This window comes from Peromyscus californicus, unplaced genomic scaffold, assembly GCF_007827085.1.
Source record: "Peromyscus californicus insignis strain IS unplaced genomic scaffold, ASM782708v3 Scaffold_12__1_contigs__length_115047231, whole genome shotgun sequence".
Taxonomy (NCBI): Eukaryota; Metazoa; Chordata; class Mammalia; order Rodentia; family Cricetidae; genus Peromyscus; species Peromyscus californicus.
Genome location: NW_026294413.1, coordinates 76,455,047 through 76,473,478, shown reverse-complemented (window position 1 = coordinate 76,473,478; position 18,432 = coordinate 76,455,047). Strand labels below are relative to the sequence as shown.

The 18,432-nt window shown below is 43.6% G+C and overlaps 1 protein-coding gene across 2 annotated transcripts; it reads right to left on the bottom strand.

Annotated features, from left to right (window-relative positions):
- Positions 1-3,539: 3,539 nt before the first annotated feature.
- Cnih1 (cornichon family AMPA receptor auxiliary protein 1) lies at positions 3,540-15,652 on the bottom strand. 2 transcript variants are annotated; one of them, XM_052733430.1, is made up of 6 exons: positions 15,459-15,652; positions 11,392-11,460; positions 11,109-11,156; positions 7,486-7,598; positions 6,039-6,182; positions 3,540-4,404 (listed from the first exon to the last, which is right to left on the bottom strand). In XM_052733430.1, exons 1-6 carry the CDS (start codon positions 15,537-15,539, stop codon positions 4,377-4,379), a joined length of 483 nt encoding a protein of 160 aa, XP_052589390.1. In that variant the 5' UTR covers positions 15,540-15,652; the 3' UTR covers positions 3,540-4,376. The 2 variants fall into 2 exon arrangements, with proteins under 2 accessions (XP_052589390.1, XP_052589391.1); XM_052733431.1 differs by lacking the exon at positions 11,109-11,156 and having other exon boundaries at positions 15,459-15,646.
- Positions 15,653-18,432: the final 2,780 nt, after the last annotated feature.

The window sequence follows — 18,432 nt, the reverse complement described above, 5'->3', positions numbered from 1 at the left end:
CAAATCTCTTTGTGTGGGTATGTATATGGAGAACAGGTTCCTCAGGACCTGTCCACCGTGCTTTTTGAGATAGGGTCTCTATTTTCTAGACCTTGCCAAGTAGGCTAGACTGTTAGTGAGCCCTGGGGGGTCTTCCTGCCTCCATCTTCCCAGCACTAGGATTACAAGTAGACCCCGGATTCTTCGGTGGGTATCGAGGACCAAACACAGGTCCTCAGGCTCGCAGGGCAGCACTCTATCAACAGGACTAGCTCCCCAGCCCGACACTGGCAACTCCCACAGTCACTCCTTTCCAATAAAAAGCTTATTCCTGAGTACTTAGTGGAGGAAACCTGGGAAAACTGGAGGAACCTCTCGGTTCCCATTGTAAGTGTCTGTCAAACTTCTACATTCAAAATGCTTGACTAGACTATTTTAACACCAAGCAAACAGGAAAACTTTTAATTATTCACAACAGGGAAACATAGGTATTGGTCTTGAAATATACTTATGCAGTGAAGTTTAAAAACGTGTAATGCTAGCTAAGTAGTGGTGGTACAAGTCTTTAATCCCAGCACTCAGGAAGCAAAGGCAGGCAGATCTTTGTGAGTTTGAGGCCAGCCTGGTCTACAGAGTGAGTTCCGGGACAGCCAAGGCTGTTACACAGAGAAACCCTGTTTTGAAAAACAAAAAAGTACAAATGCCAACATTCTCGGGAGAGTATTTTCTCTGCCCAAAGTATACGATCTATCTAAAAGCACTGGGGGCATAAAGGCAGACAATCTAGGGTCCTGGTCTTGTGCATACCAAAGCTGGCTGCATTTGAAATCAGCACCCAAATTACACGAACTCAACCACTACCCCCCAACTACACAAGGAGTATCTGAGCAGCTTTTTATTAAATATACAAAAGCAAAATGAGCAAGCTCTAAGGAGTAAGGGAGGGCTGCGTGGAGAGTTTTCTTTGGACAGTGGCACAACACTATCCAGCTTAGGTTTTAACAAACCATGAACTACATGGCTAACTACATTTCATGATTTCATGTTTTTCTTAGTTTTAGGATCTACTCAGCCATCAATCCATTTAAGAAACTCCCATTCCCCAGAATGCATAAGCATAACCAAACCAATTTAAGTATTTAGAACAGCACTGTATTGTAACACTGACATCTGGGAGATACCGCTGTGCATGTCCAGATGCTCATGTCCTCTACAGTGTGTATCAAGAAAATGAACACAGAGCAAAACCCTCACTCTACCTCAGACTCACCGCCTTGCAGCTAATATTACTTTCCAAAGTAAACGAGCAAGCAGCTGTTAAGACACTTCTTTCAAACACTAGCTGGAGATTTCTGAATTTCAGTCTCAGTAAAAGGCTCTAAGAAGCCCAGTCAACAAATCCAGCGACAGAAGATCTTTTTCTCTAGGCATCGCTCTGGAAGATGCGTTCAGAACCATCTCCTAGGTTATACTGCCAATATCAGATACTCTTGAACTGCTCTCTGGGTAAAAGAGCTTCAAGTCGCTCGGAACTACCGTTATCAGTAGCTTCCAGCAAGGGTGAACGAACACTCATGAACAAGGCTGGGCAACGCAGCAAGTTTCCTTCCCCTCTAAAATGGTTTTTCTTGTGCAAATTTCTGACTTGCAAGTGATTACTGAGCTGTGCACCTGTGGATATTAAGTGACAAATGGTTGGACGTACATACTTTTTAATAATGACCATTTGAACAAGCTGGATCAAGTTTTATAGTCATACTTACAATGAGAGCTTACCCTGCAGGGAGAGAGATACACAGAAACCACTAGTTATTCTCCAGTAATATCTAGAAACTATAATTAAAAAAAAAAAAAAGCACACACAACTTTATGTCCTTTCTATGCATTAGATATATTTTCACAATATGGGGGGCAGAGGTGAGCTCCGTGCCAGCTCCTAGCCTGAGAGGAGGCACATCTTGCCAATGACCCGTCCTTTGGTTCCAGGTGAGATTGTTACTCAACATAGAAACCTGAAGGAAAGGCCAGACAGTTCGTCTCGTAAGTGAAACTTCAGTTACTAGTACTCAAATACACGTTAAAAGCGGCTTATCAGGTCATTTCCTATCACTCTTCCTTTAAAAATCAACCTCCAGGGGCCTTCTGGCATGCTGCAGCACTAGTCAACAATCATGGCTAAGTTCTAACTCAGAGCAATCTACAGCGACAAACAGCTGCTGCTGAAGATGTGTCTAAGGGTTCTACGAGACGCAATATAACAGGGGCAACTCGGGGAAATGGCTTCGGCAGGTTAGAGATGAAATGCATCACAAGAAAGCACAACGTGAGCATTTGACATCAACCGCAGAAGATTCCGAATTACGCTAACTGCCTCCGCTGAGCCCAGGATGACAGAGGCGAGGCCAGCACCATTCCCAACAGATTAACCTTCAGAACAAATCAGAACAAAGAAAATGGCCAGTGGGATCTGTCTTCTGCTTTCTCCTTGTGAGAATCGACTGAAAAGGAAAACACTGAAAAGGCAAGTGAGTCTGGACCCGAGCACTGACCCTTCTGATCACAACCACGTCTGGACGCTAAAGTCAATGAGTGACATTGTGAACCTCACTGCTCTCTGAAGAATCAGCTGGAAACTGTATCTGATTTTGGAAGAAAACCAATAAAATCTCAACTAATCCTAAAGAAGATCGGAAAGAAGAGGAAGTTTCTTAAATGTTATAAAGCAGTGTCTGTCAGCATTTTAACCTCAGCCAGGTCTCTCATGGCCAATAGTCCTTGTGAACAAGAAAGGAAAATGTGGAGCAGCTGTGACGTAATTAGAAAGTTTAGAGACAAAATGACTGACTGTGCCATCCTCTAAGCACGAGTCCTCAGGGTCCAGGAGTACTCAGTAATTCCCGCACAAACTGGAGAGGAGGGGGTCCCCAGCAGGTGCCTTGCAGACTGGTTAGTCTGTGAGGCTTTCTTTGTAAACGGCCTGGCCCTCCCCATACTGGTTCTTCATGCCCTTCTTCCACATCTCTACCCTACCACCTAACACCCCCATCCCCCACCCCACTCCACCCCCCATGGCAGCGTCTCTCCCCAGGCCTGGGAAGAGTTATTGCACTAAAGCACAGAACAGCACAAGAACTCCTTGGAGTAAACAGCAGCACACATCTACACACTGCCCTGATATTTAAGGAATCCCTACAAAGTCTTTGATCAACTGCTGAAGAAACTTCTAAACTACTTGCGGTACTTCCAACTTCCTTCCCTTTCATTCTAAGAATGCTTATGGAAAGTCAGACATTCAAGACTTCCCACACCCCAGTATCTTGAGAACCAGTGAGAGAACAGTGGTGCTGTGTGCCTGCAGCAGGTAAGACTCTTCCTAAACAGTAACGGTGATGGCTGTCCATTCAAAACTCTTCAGTCTTTAGATCCAGAAGTGTGGTAAGAAAAGACACGATATAATGACTTACTTTTAAAATGACACATTATGTCTTTTATTATGATGGGCTGAGTGAGGATGAGAAATGGCTGTTTGTAATCTTTAAAACAAGGCACCGAAAAGCATCTTCATTTCAGAGTTTTATTGTGTTGCACTGAAGGAACAGCAGGGTAGTTACACAGTTCTCCCGTTCGCTTTTGAAAATCTAAAGTACTTGCAAACTCTTAATACCTTGACCACTGGATTAGAACAGTAAGCATAATATAACCAATTTCTTAGTAAATAATGTCTTACAAATAAAAACACATTTAAAATAGCTTTAAATGCATTCTTTACAGGTAATTCAGCATATGTTTATATCACTTATGCTTAAGAATTAAAGCAAGTGTATTACTCTGATGGAAATGAGGGAACTCCCTCTCTCATGCAGTATATAGGGATAATATTCAAGTCGACAGGGAAAGAAATCCCACTCTTCTTACTGTCGTGTCCATACATAATCATCTACAGTGATAACTGAGGAAACCTACCATGTTTCCCACAAGTCAGATATACATTTTCAGTTCACCAGAAGCACCTCGTATCTACAGCTAATTTATGTTCGAGCCCATCAAGCCCTCTAAACAAAGCTCCCAATGGACTCGGGCAGTCAGTAATGAATGCGATCACTCGGAGGGTTATGGCTGTTCCTTAAGAGTGCAAGTTCCACCTGTCAACACCAGAGGTAATCATTTTATATTAATTTATACGCAATTCCATTTAAAGTCTTTATCCAAGTATAACATATGAAAACAGTCTTTCCACAAGCAAAAAATGTGGAAACATTTAAAAAATAAGGAGTCATTTTTTTAAAGTAACTGATCAGATTCCATAGGCTACTCTTGGAAACAGGACCTTGCTGATAGAATCCCTTCATTAGTGGCGTTTTGCATGCACTTAACTGGACCGATTCTTCTGTGTTGTTCTATGAGCTCACCAAAACATAGATCATGCTGAAAGGAAGAGAGAAGCTGTTAATTCAAACACTCCTAATCACAAAAACCAAGAGCACAACAGAGCTGAGTCTGCTTTATACAGCCTGCTCATACATGGCATCAAACATCATGGAAAAGACCACTGGCAAGTTCAGAGTGTGATTTTAAGTTGCATTTATGGACTTTTGCCTATTGTCCCCTATTTCCTTTCCAATTTTAGCAAGCAGAACAGTGAGATTGAACACTCAACGAGGACCAGAGCAGAGAGAAGCAGTCCAAACAGCACTGTCTGGAGCAGCATCACAGGAGGAGCATCTCTGGAGAGCTAGCTCAGGGCTGCAGCAGTTACTCCTCCACAGGTATGACCTCACTCAGCCCTCCAAGCACTCTTGGGAGACTGGTGCTGTTACTGGTCCCATTTCATGCAAGGGAACGGTGGGGACAGTAAAAAGGTATACAATCAGGGGCGAGGAGCAGTAATGTGTGATTTAGGCTCACAAAGTGCCAAGGGCAACTCTACATCAACAGTGACAACAGAAAGGTACTGGGAGGAGCCAGGGGAACAGGGGAAAACATAGTGCGTGTAAGTCTTAGGAAATAAATAAAAACAGTAAAAAAAGAAAAAGAAAGAAAGAAAAGAAGGAAGGGAGTAGGGAAGAAGGGAAGGAAGCAGGAAGGGAGGGAGGGAGACGGAGGGAGGGAGACAGAGACAGAGAGACAAAGAGAGAGAGGAAAAGAAAAAGAAAGAAAGGAAGGAAGGAAGGAAGGAAGGAAGGAAGGAAGGAAGGAAGGAAGGAAGGAGAGAGGCACCGGGAATGGTGCAGAATGCACATTCTTATCCCCAAACAAAGCTAGGAGCTGAGCACACATGAATAATTTAAAATAAAACATGTCCTAGTGAGTATTCCCTACAACTGTGCATCTCCAATGCAACTATTTATTCATGTTTCCTCTTTCATCAAGTATATTTTAAATGCCTACTACATTCCAGCAATATCTAGACATCATCTAAAAAAATCTAAGAACACAGGGTGTGGTAACACACGCCTTTATTCCAGCACTCGGGAGGCAGAGGCAGGTGGATCTCTGAGTTTGAGACCAGCCTGTCTCCAGAGTGAGTTCCAGGACAGCCAGGGATACACTGAGCAATCTTATCTCAAAACAAAAAAATTAAAGTGAAAATCAGCAAGAAATTGGAAAATAGATGGAATTTCACCATACAGGACCTGGCCATAGCTCGAGATGGTGCAGCAGTAAAGCGAAGGTCACAACCGGAGACAGAACCTACTCACTGTACTTCATGTAGACAATGTCTGCAGGTGCGTACACGACAGCCTCTCAACCTAACACCAACCTAACACGTCGTTTGCCCTTGTCTATAATGGAAACTCATATGCCATAGAAAGAAATGTGAGTAGAAGCTTAACAGATAATCAATGTAAATTAACAGATGCTTAATTATTTCAACCTAAAACAGCTCATTTTTAATATTTCCATTATTTTATGTATTGGGGGGTTTTGCCTGTGTGTCTGTTTGTGCATCACATGTGTACAGTATCCTCAGAGGCCAGATGAAGGCGTTGAATCCCCTGAAACTGGAGTTACAGATGGAGTTACAGTTATGAACTAACTTTCTGTGGTTTCAAACTTACCCGTATAGGTAGTAAAAAAAGGCTAGAAGGTAAAAAGCTAGTTTGCACCATCCTTCCTTCTGACAGTAGGCCAGAATGTCTGCGTTCATGATGGTCGTCGGGTCGTAGAGTCCAGGGCCACTCATCACTGGTCTACTCATATACCTGAAATAAACACAGTCATTACAGGTGGGGAGGGGTTTTCTTTTCCAGCACTGGCTACACGGAGTGGCGCTCCAGACACTTTTGGGTGCAGGCCCCATTCCTTACTTTTACCATCTAAATCTTAAAACTATAGACCCGAAATAACAAGAATGGAGAGCTACATCTGGTCTCTTGGATTTCAGAAACCCAAGAATAACAGGAGTGATTGCAAAAGAGAAAGTTAAGTGTTTGCTTTCTTCTTCTAAGATTTCTTTTTATTTTATGGGTATGAGTGATTTGCCTGCACATTTGTATGTGCACCATGTGCATGTGTGTGCAGTGCCCACAGAAGCCAGAAGAGGGTGTCAGATCCTCTGGAACTAGAGTTATGACAGTTATGAGCCACCACGTAGTGATGGGAACCGAACCCAGGTCTTCTGGAAGAACAGCTGGTGTTCTTAATACTGAACCACCTCTTTAGGCCCCCAGTGTTCCTTTTAAGTTTTTATCTCAACACAATTTTACACTCCCAGAAGGAGCAGGGCCCTTTTCCCAGAGTCTCCAAGTGTTACACTGTCCACACTTGCTCTGCATCCCTTCTCTTTCTACCAGAAACCACAAGTAGTTTTTCTGAAAAATTTCATTCAGTTATAGCCATTAAAGCACTTTACACCAACATTCCTAACCATATTTGCTAAAAGTGAGAGATATGAGATTCTGACATGCCCATTTAAAACAAAACTTTCAACTTGCAGGGAGGAAGGGGAAAAAAACCACTTATTCAGGTCAGGCATTAACTATATAAGCTTATGCAATCTGCTTTTCATGTTTTAAAAATTATAAAATAAGAAATGAAAAATTATAGTATAAAACAGACAAATATTGTACATTTTGGTTCATATGACATTTAAAATGGGCAAAACTAATCTCAGCTGATAAAGGTTGAAGGTCTGGGAGAGACAACTTGATTCAGCTCAGAAAGTCTTCTGAGGGCCAGAAGTGCTGTATCTTCATCTGTGTGAGCTCATGCGGACATATGTGCATGACAATTCACTTACTGCCCACGTCAGACTTGTGTGTGCTGTGTCGAAGCTCCTCTGAGGGTTAGGGAAGCAAGTACTGTGAGGGCAGTGTCCTGAGCTGAGTCAATGCCAGCTAACTGTATCGTCATGTAGACATACAGTATCAGAGATGACCTGTCCTGAGCTGAGTGATACCAGCGAACTGTACTGTCATGTAGATATACAGTATCAGAGATGACTGATCAACCACAGCAAATTTCAACTTTAATTACGGAAATATTTGAAGTGTATTTAAGTATTACCTCCAAATATGATATGCCAGAAGGGGCATATTGAGACCCAGTGTGAGCCACTCTGCTGCACAAAGAAACATGACACAGAAGAAAGCGTGGATGAGGTACTCTGGAAGGACAAGCTGGAAGAAAAAACAGAAGCCGTTAGCTAGCACAGGGCGGGCCTTGTCGCTGCTTATCTGGAAAGCAAGTGGCAACCAAGTCTCCACTTAAAAACCACTGTTTTCTTAGAATTGGAAATCAAAGATGCTACTGAGTACTATCTCCATATTTGACTTTTTACCAAAAGTATGATTATAAGCAAACTGGCCAAAGGCTACGAAGCTTTCACTTCAACAGTAAGATGAGAAATTTAAAACTCAAATTCTTAGAGCAGCAAGTTAAATTGCAATTACCACCCAGATTGTTCAATTACTTGTGAATCAAGTAGAATGCTTTTATTTCCATCATTCAGCATTAAAAATACAAAAAATGAAATAATCTGAGCACATGCAACATGACTTAAAAAAATCTATAAAACAAACTCCCATTTGTAAGTTTATGTTAGTGTTTTTAAGCCTTTAACAAAACCAAGAATGTTACAGGTACAATATTTAGCAAGTCACATCACTTTCCCACAAGTTGTTCAATGGAAAGCCAACCAGCCAACATCTCAGCACAGCTGGGGAGAACACTGAGGCACACAATGCAAGAGACACACTTTCTGCAATGTAGGAGGGAAAAGACGCGATTCTTAACCATCAAAGAAATTGCCAGGTTCCAGAGTTCCCGTTAGCTTTTGTGTTCCCTTGGGCCTACCTATCAACAAAATGCTACATGGCAGAAGACCAGTAGAACCTCAGCCCTCAAAAAGAAAATAAGACTTTTGATAAGGAGTAATGAGGAAAAATTAATTCAAACAACATGAATTTATAAAATGACCAAGACTTAATGATATGTTTTAAATCCTTTTTTATCCTAAATGGTTCAGTCTAATCTAATGAATTATTAAATAAAATATCAAAACTATCTGAGGCCAATTCTAGCCCAAACCCCTAGGTCACAGCTGCAAAGCCTAAGTTACCAACTAGTTTCACACCAGGTTAAAACAGTGTTCGAGTCAGGCCTTCCTGGGTAAGCCATGGCTGTAATAGTAAACTCATCCTGTATACTCAAGCCCATCTTTAGTACTCCCACATTACTTTTTCCAGCTCAAAGCCAGATGGTGAACTAACTTTCCCCAGTGCTGGAACTCAATCCAGGGCCACACATACTGAGCAACACTACTCCACTGAGCTAGATACCCAGACCCCGAGTCAGATTTTTAATGAACATTATTTTAAATAAAATCCTAGTAGAGCCAACTAATCTAAGTCACTAACCAGATATTTTCTGCATATTTAAGCAATATGATAAGTAACTAATATATGCTCCACACATGCATGCATATGCAAACATTTTATATATCTTGATTTAAGGTCAAATTACTATAAACAAGCTAATGTCCGGAGGACATCTCTGAAACTCACTAACCCACACCAAGAACAGACCAAGAAAAGCATGAACTACCAGCGCCCCTGGAACTGCTTCCCAATACCAGTTTAAAAGACAGGATGCTGCTTTAAACTCTGGCAAGACTACTTCAGCCCTGAAGCCACTGAGACCTAACAAAGTTAATTACTGTCAACTACACTGAGACTGAGGTGAGCGGAGAGGGGCTGGCATCGCATGGCCGTCGCTCTCAGGCATCCTCAGAGAGAGTGCTAGCACTGCACTCGACCTGCAGCCTCTACCCAGTCCAGTAAGAAGCAGCCCGCACTGTCGCGCCTCAAAAATGTCCAGAAACGTGTATTATGTACTTCTCACAAAAATCAGAGCTTTCCAATCATTCCATTACCACTAAACTCATCCTATGTTCCACCCAAAGCTCATATTAAGACTAGTATCCAGAAAACAATACCTCATGCAAACATGGCTGAAATGAATAGGACTGAAACATGTGGAACTATATATGCTCTTGTTAAGTTTACATTTTTAATGTACTACTTGTCTTCCCCCATACTTTGGCAGAACTGTCAAAACAAATTTCAATAGGGAAAACTGTCAGATGCACTGCTGTTCAGCCAATTCTCGGCACCCTATCCAAAAGGCAGCTCGGGACTAGGACAATGGCCTTGCCCTCCTGGAGCTGCAGGCGTCCAAGCACGTGTCTTTTCTCAGTATGAATTTCTTTCCGTTGAGAAAAGCCAGAAACCACACCTATATTCTATGATGAAATCTGTCCCTCTTAAAGCTACAATAAATTAAGAAAACACAGTTTGGGCTTCAAAAAATCAGGCTGTCTAGCTTGTAACTGTGGTCTCTGCCTTAACCTCTGACCTTAGCCTTGGTCAGAGCACCCAGACCTCATAAAGCAACTCAACCAACTGTCCTACTCCTGAGAGTAACTACTCACCTACCCGAAGGAAAATCTCCAGGGAAAATGCTCCTGTGCAGGGCCTGACACCCAGGAAGTGGGCATTCGATTCTAGCTAGTACCCTCATCATTTGAGTATCTGAAATAATAAACCGCCGAGGAACACAAAATACTAACAAACCAAAAGAGATTCCAGCTTCCTGACAACTGGTTTTAACGACCAAGGCAAAGATGTTCTAAGTTACTTAGAAAGTAACACCTGTTACTTTCCAACCAAAAGAGGCATCCTCTCACATTTGACTTCCTACAAGCAAAGGAGGCAGTGAATTAAAACCTGGGATTGTACCTACCCGGAGCCTTACTGTAAAGGTTCTCTACGGACAAACTAGAGACCTACGCCATTCACATTTACCTGGAAAACAAGAATGAGTAGCAAACTGGCCTTTCCAGGTAAGAGCCTGGGAACGCGACTGCACTGGTCTCCTCACTGTCCTGAAGGAGCTTTGAGGGGTACCCCTGCTTTCTACTGTTTGTCTGTGGCCTTAACACAAGCAACTCTTTAGTTTCTGACCAATGAGGCCAAATCCCACCTACAGTCTAGAGAAGAATCTTCCTTCAGATGCCCAGTATGTATCTAGACTCAACCCAAAACACCACAAGCCACATTATCAATAAATCTGTCCCAGGAGACTGTTTTAGAAATCTGAGGCTGATACAACAGATTAGGAATAACCACGTAGACATCTGTATACAAGCTGCCAGCTACAAAATTCTGCCATCTTGAGGCCACAAACAAAATTCTGTGATCCAAGCACAGAGCTGAAACAGCCACTGCATGAACCCATTTATTCTACCAGACAGAGAACCAGAGATGAAACTAGATCCCGCAGCTAAGCCCACACTGGAGTCCATGTGTCCAAGTCACAGCCTGAGAATAACTTCCACACGACTAATGTCATTTATATTGGCCACCTTCCAAACACTGCGCTAAATAATTTAATATAGATGTGCCTATGGCTATAAGATAAAAAATGCATACGCATTTAACAGCTTTCCCTACTTGACTGGGCCAGCAAGCAAACATTTGCATAAAATATGGAGTTTCATGAAATCATAACCCTCGACAGGCGTATGAACAAGCACACTGAGCGGAACAATACAGGTACAAACGCCCTAGCCCTCCCCACAAGATGATGTGGCATCGAAACATTCAACTTTTATAAAAAGCAGTACACACCTTTAGTGCAATTTTGACTCTTTTTATCTTTTTGACCTTTTCAACTGTCTTTGGCCGACAATGTAAAAAGCAGATTGGAAGAATGTTAGTATGGCAGCTGACAAGTTCACCAGCAGATTAATAACAACAGTTGAGTGTGACAGAGAGAATACTTTTATTCTGCCTGCTTCAGAGACATTCAGAGATAGCATGCTACCAAGAATACTGGCCAATTTCCAGTTACAGCAAGTTAAAAGCAAGTAAGTTTTTAAAGTCTCAAGATAAATGTTACGTCATAACTTACAGGATTCAGGGTATTACACTGGTCTATAGGATTCTTGTAATCAGTCTTCAGCTCATCAAATGCTATGATCTAAAATAAAATTAGAACAGTTAGGACCACTCACTTTAATATAAAGTAGCAACAAGCCTGCCCCAACCATCAGAACATCAATGAATAAAACAGAAGTGTAACATTTCAGCACCAATTTACACAAAACTGAATGTACTAAAAAGCACAAGAATTAAAGACCTGAAAACATGTCACTATGACGACAATGATCTGAGCCCACCATGACCTTAAATTTCAGTTCCCCCCACGCTTCCAGTCAGGTTGTTTTCTCTATGCGATGAGCTTTCCCTGCCTACACAGCTACTTACGCAGTCTTCCTCAGCCTGAAGACCCCTCTTCCCGTTCCCCTCCTTCCATAGCTGTGCCCCGACTTATCTGGGGAGGAGTTACTGTATCCTTGTCTGTACCTCTTCTTTTGTGACCCTGCTAGTACAGCATCTCTCACTCTGGAATCCTGTATTTGCATGCAGGTGTGTCTGCCCCAGTGGACCATGTGGGCCTCGGGGAGAAAGACCATTTTTAATTATCTGTGCAACCCTCTCCCTCGGCACAGTGCTCTGGGACTCCAGGATGGACTCAAACAATTCAATTTATTCCCAATCACACACATTGCTAAGGCTATTTTTGCCCACGCTTCTAAAAGAGCGCAGCTTTAAACCTAAGTGTCTTGATATTCTTACACAAAGAATCAGAGCTGGGGATACAGACCACTTTGTGGCATTAACTCGGGTGTCAGGCGGAGCTGTTTTGTTGGTGCCACGGGTCGTAGCTGCCTCTCTGGTCTTGAGCTGTGTATGGGACCACTGGCTATCATTTGTGATCCCGTGATCAATGGTTATGTATTTCTAGCTTCCACCGTGCTCACTTTTCAGTTAGAGGTCTTAGTTTCAAAAGAGCACAGGTTTTTCTTAATCTCTAGACACGTATAAAACACTCTAACCTTCTGTAATCAAAACCCTAACTCAACAGGAACAGGAGGAAAAAAATCACTGAAATATTAAAATGTAATATCCAAGGAAGCCAGATGTTTGAGAGGAGGAGGGGCATGGGAGGAGCTGGAGGAAGAAAAAGAAATGGAGGGAAATGATATAATTCCATTTTCATTTTAAAATGTGAAAAATAAATAATTACTTAAAAAACTAAAATTAAGAAAACAGATGACTGGTGGGTGGAGACCTCCTGCTCAAGCAGAGGCTACATGGGCCTCCAGAACTCCAGCGTCGGGGCCAGCTGGGGACCTGCAGGAAAACCCCGGAGATTTTATCAACAGCAGAAATGGGGCCTCAAACCAGGTGTGGAGTCAGCAAGAGAATCTACATGTCACCTTTTCACTAGCCTGAAAATGAACCTTACAGAAGTTTACAACTCACACAGAGTGGAGAAGAGAAGCAGAGAATGATACTAAGCCACAATAAAACTCCCGGTTTTCACGTAACTTTCAAAGAACACCCTTCTAAAGTCCTAGGATTACAAAAATAAAATCATCTCAAGTTCAAAAAAAAAAATTTTTTTTTAAATGTAATATTCAGGGCAGCAAAGTTTTCATTGTGTGCATTACTATGGCCCAGGGTCTAAAATATTAATTAATGTGCAACACATTACTGAATGGAAGGGAGCCATAAAAAGTAGGAAAAAAAACCTACTAGACTAAAAATTTTAAATGTAGAGAACTCAACAAAAGGGATTTCCTTTGTCAATGATTTCTAACACAATAAATGTTAAAAGCATAAATGTGCAGTTTGAAGGAAATAAGCTTGATCAGTTGTGAATATTAACAGTCAGCTACATCACATTATCTGGGGATACATTCCCAATCTACTTTAGTAACAGAAATTTAAGACAAGGACCACAACCGCAATAATAGGATTATTTGCATTTAGCAAAACTCAAGGTAATAGCAAATTAACATAAACCATTTCTGGAGGCAGGACTTCATGTAATTCAGCATCAAATGCAGCCAAGAAGGAATTGGGGACTTCTGGTCATGCTGCTACCACCTCCCAGCGCTGGGATCACAGGTATACGGCACCCTGCCCAGGTCATGTGGGATTTATGCAGAACTGAGATGTGTAGGGTTCGATGCATATTAGGCAAGGACTTCATCAACTGAGCTACTGAGTTTTGACATCTCTGTCATCCCTGTCAAAACTAACTTTTTTTGATCAGACAGTTTCTTTCAGTTGTTTTCTAAGGATCTTTTGGTAAATTGCTGAATGGATCTCTAATAGAGTAACGTACACCAGACATAAACTTGAAATTATTTCCAAAAAAGTACAGTAATTATCTGCACTAAGGAATCCCTGAACCTAAAATCTAGCTCTCCACTGATTTGTGGCACAATTTTTTTTTTCTTAAGTCTGTAACAGAACTTAAAATTATCCACTTCACTTAAGACACCTTCCTTTCTAATGAAATTACCCATTTATTTTTTTTTTTTATTTTTTTTTTTTTTTGGTTTTTTCGAGACAGGGTTTCTCTGTGTAGCTTTGCGCCTTTTCCTGGAACTCACTTGGTAGCCCAGGCTGGCCTCGAACTCACAGAGATCCGCCTGCCTCTGCCTCCCGAGTGCTGGGATTAAAGGCGTGCGCCACCACCGCCCGGCGAAATTACCCATTTATTAAAAGCGCAGTTCAGGCGTTTCTTAAACTAAAGCATAGAATGTGGAAAATGTGGGGAAAGTGCCCAGCACAACTCTCTTCTATGAATCGCCACCATCCCAGAGGACATTTGTTTAAAAAAAAAAAAAGCAAATGACTTAAAGCCACATCTACAGATGGGAAGGAGCCAGACTTAGCTTCATTAGAAGCCACAGTGGCGTCAGCTCACATTCCTAAATTATCCTACTGTTCTTCCACCAAAGGGCAGAAGATGCTCCAACAGTATTTGGTTCCTTTAAGGAGAGTTTTGAAGTAGTAGTTATTTCTGACTCGGTAAACAGCCTACACCAGCATTCCCCACTCCACAAGCAAACAGACTCTAAATAGGCTTAGCAAAAGGAAAGGGACCTGCGGTTTCACTCGACTTCTGAGACTTCTGCAACATGTTACTGCTGGCCATTTAGTCATGCACACGATGGTGATGAAACCTGACTTAAATTTTACATGAGGCTGAACCCGCTCCTTCATTCAACCATTATTCCAGAAGGTATTGGAAGGGTAGAAACAAATGAGATCAACTTTTGAGGACTGCTGATCTCCAGAGAGCTCTCAGTACTAATCGGTAGAGAAACTCCTAATTTTCTATCTCAAAGAGAACTGTCACCAGGGCCGGGCACGGTAAAAATGTACGTCCACCCTACAACGATATGAGGAGGTGAAGGTTTCAGAAGATTTTTCAAAATAAAATTAAAACACCCTCTACTAAATCAAGCAGCCCTGACCACAGAGGTGCCTTGGAAGGCTGTCTCCTGAAAAGCTCCCGCGATCCAAGTATGACTTAAGGGGAAAACTCGCAGATGTGGCCAACTTAGTAATCAATCCAGGCTGCGTCAAAGTTCACCAGGAACCAGCATCCGAACCACAGCGTTCTACTAGAAAAGCGCCCATCAAGTCGTGCTGCAAAGCAGAGTTGGAAATGCAGCTAAAGTAGCTTCTAACTGTCTGATTTTGGCCGTGCTCCGAGGAAGCCTTAAAAGGCAAACTGTAATTGGAGGATAAAAATTCGGAAAACTTCACGCCGAAGAGTGGCCGCTCGGTGCGCACTGGGCATCCTCCCCGACGGAGGACGCGGGCAGCCCGGCGCACACACGGCGCCGCCCGTCCGCCCCGCCCAGCCCGGCTCGCGGATAGCGGAGAGCGGCCTGGGCCCGCACGCGGCGGCGCGGACACCGGGATCCCGCACGCCGGGCCCTCCGGACCCCTGGCCCGGGAGCGCGCAGCCCCGCGTCCACGGCCCCTGCAGCCCGGCCACGTCCTGGCGCGCGCGTCGGCCGCCGGGGCCCCGCTCAGCCGCGGGCCCGGAGTGCAAGGGGCTGCGCCGCCGCTCGCCCTCCTTCCCCACCACCTGCCCCGGCTACTCACGTGCCAGATGGCGAAGAAGATGAGCGCGGCGGTGAGCAGCAGCGCCAGCATATAGCAGAAGGCCGCGAAAGTGAACGCCATGGCCGGGGAGGAGCTGCCGGGCGCGCCGGGGCCAGCGGAGAAAGGCGGCGCACGGCCCTCTGGGTAAAACCATTCACTTCCCCGGGCCTCAGCCTCCACCGCCACCGCGGCCACCTCCCGGCGCGCCTGCGCACGGGGGTCTCCCGCGTGAGCGCCCCCTGATGGCCGGAGTCTGCGTAGCACGTCTGTTGTCCGCACGGTTGATCTGGTTTATTTGAGTAGACGTTGAATGAATGCCTAGTTTGTTCCACAGACTGTTTGTTCTTCTGCTTGAGATGCAAACATAGAAGTGCCTGTATCGAAAGGATTTAATCTCCTGCCAGAAACGAGCGACTCAATAATAGTGTTATAACCTGGAAACAGGTACCCGTGCGTGCTATGAAAGGTCAAAGAAGGGTATCCATCCCTCCTCCAAGCACCTATCCCTCCTCGGAGCTAATCTGAGGCTTATATGATGATAAATCCAGGCACAGAGAAGGGAGCGCTGGTAATACGGGGAAATGGTTCGAATGAGCAAAGGCAGAGATGGGAAAAGGAAAGAAAAGCTGTGTCTTGGGTGCAACTAGCAATGGATCTGTTAGTGGAACTTACGTGAAATAGCACTGAGAGGTCAATTCATAGACAGCAAACTGTGTTCAGTTCAGGAGCTCAGGTTTACACCCAGACCCCCAGGTGTTTTGTGTGTTTTTTTTTTTTTCAACTTTTTTGCCTATCATAGGATTTCAAAGATTTTGTTTTTCTTGCAACGCTGTGACATCATAAAGACCACAAATTAGAAAGCCAGTGGTGGAGAAAAAGAAACAAAACCAAAATAAAATTTCTACAGAACAGCACTTGTTTCACTGTTAAATGGTGGCTGCAACCCACAAAAGCGATTCACCACCTACTAGCTGCTGCTGATGGAGGTGAACATTATTCAAGGCTTTTAAGCAAGAAAGACATGCTATATTTGCATTGAAATTTGCTGACACTAGCAAATTGTATAGAATGGTTTAGAAGGTATATCCAGTCTGTCTGAGAGACTTTCTGCAGTGGCAGACATTTGCTCTACTGGAATCCATCCAATACAACAGCCACTGGCTACTTGTAGATACAAAGTGGCTAAGAGGGATAAGGCATTGAACTTTTACATCACTTTAATCAATTAAAATTTATTTTAAAGTTACACTTATTTATTGTGTGAGCGCACACCCACTGGTCTGTGGTGAGTGGAGAAGCCCTTGGTGAATGTGTGCTATTGATATGGAGCCCAAAGCCTCAGATCCACAGGAAAATGGCAAATCCCCCTACACCCCCAGGCTCAGGGAAATGGCAAAACCTTTCTGTGGTCTGTGTGTGGATGTGCTCCTACTGAGATTTACTAAACCTGCCTCCTTGTTCAGCTGTATGCACTAACCCCTTCTCCCTGTTCACTATGTAGTAAACACACTACGCTTCAAGGATGCTTTGCTTTCTCCATCCAAGAGCTCAGTCCTCCTGACCCCAGCTGTTCCTCTGTGTGTATCTGGCTTTTAGTCATTCACTCAACACCCCAATCAGGTCCATTCCTGGAGACCATGCAATGACAAGGCATAGGTCAGTGAACACATGACAGGAATCAGTTCTACCTTGTGGGTCCCAGGGACGAAACTCAGGTGGTCAGGCTTAGCCTAATGTCTTTACCCACTGAGCCAACTCACCAGCCCTCAGCTGAACTTGAAACAGCTACATGTAGCTAAGGTACTGGACAGTGAAGGAAGGTCTGTATGGCATGTGAAAATTGTACTTTTCAGATAGACAGAGGCCCACTCCAGTTCTGGGGGATCTGATGCCCTCTTCTGGCCTCCACAGGCACTGCACACACATAGCACTTGGAGGCAAAACACCCATACACATAAAAACAAACCTTTAGAAATAGTTCCTCAGCCACTCTAGTCATATCGCTAGCACGCAGTGTCCTCATGTGACTCATATGGCTGTTACTGGGCATACAGATACATTTACCGTCACACACACACACACACACAAAATTCTACTGGGTAAACTGTAGAATATCTCGCAGTTGTAAACTGCTGGAGAAAACACCCACTTTAATGAGGGCAAAGAGCTAATTAAATTAACCAACCATACAAGGCAGTAGGTAAGGGAACTAATCAGTCTACCTGACGTTTTGGAGGGCCATTACAAACAGTGAACAATCTGTGCCCCGAGTCCAAACAGCTCTTAGTATTACCTGGGATTTACATTAACTCTCAAAACACAGGAGTGTTTGTAGTACACATTAAGTTCCTGCTTCTAGTGTATATAGAGATGGAGCTGAATGCTTACTGATCTATGCATTTTCTTTCCATCTGTCTCTCCAGTCTCTCTTCCTCCCTGGCTCAAATTTTCTTTCCATTAGTTTGCCTCCAAATCCCCTATTGATCAGGCCCTCCAACTCATATAACTAGACACTGCCAGTCAGGCATTGATGACCTAGAAGATAAATCCTACAAAGCATCTAGTCTCAGAAAGAGACTGGGAGCAGTTCAGATGCACACCTGAGAAACGTCTGTGCCCCAGACTAGGTAATGCTAGTGTTAACAGGATGAAGGGGAGGCACTAAGCCATCTCAAAGGGCTGTACAAGATCTCAGCAGGAACCAGCACCATCTTGCCAAAATCTAGGGAGTCTCTTAGCAGCCCAACTTGGTTTTTCTTTCATTTGTTTTTCCCTTATCACCTGTCCATGGTGGATGATTCCAATTGACAACAGGATACACTTCACCCATTGTTCTTCCAGGTAGGAGACCAACTTGGCCTTCTGGTCAGCACCAAGTCCAGTCCACACCAAGGAGACAATCCTTCTTTGGCTCAGGAGGCTCTGAAGTCCCTCGGCCACTGCTAGAAGAGACAGGATTGGGTGGTAACAGAAA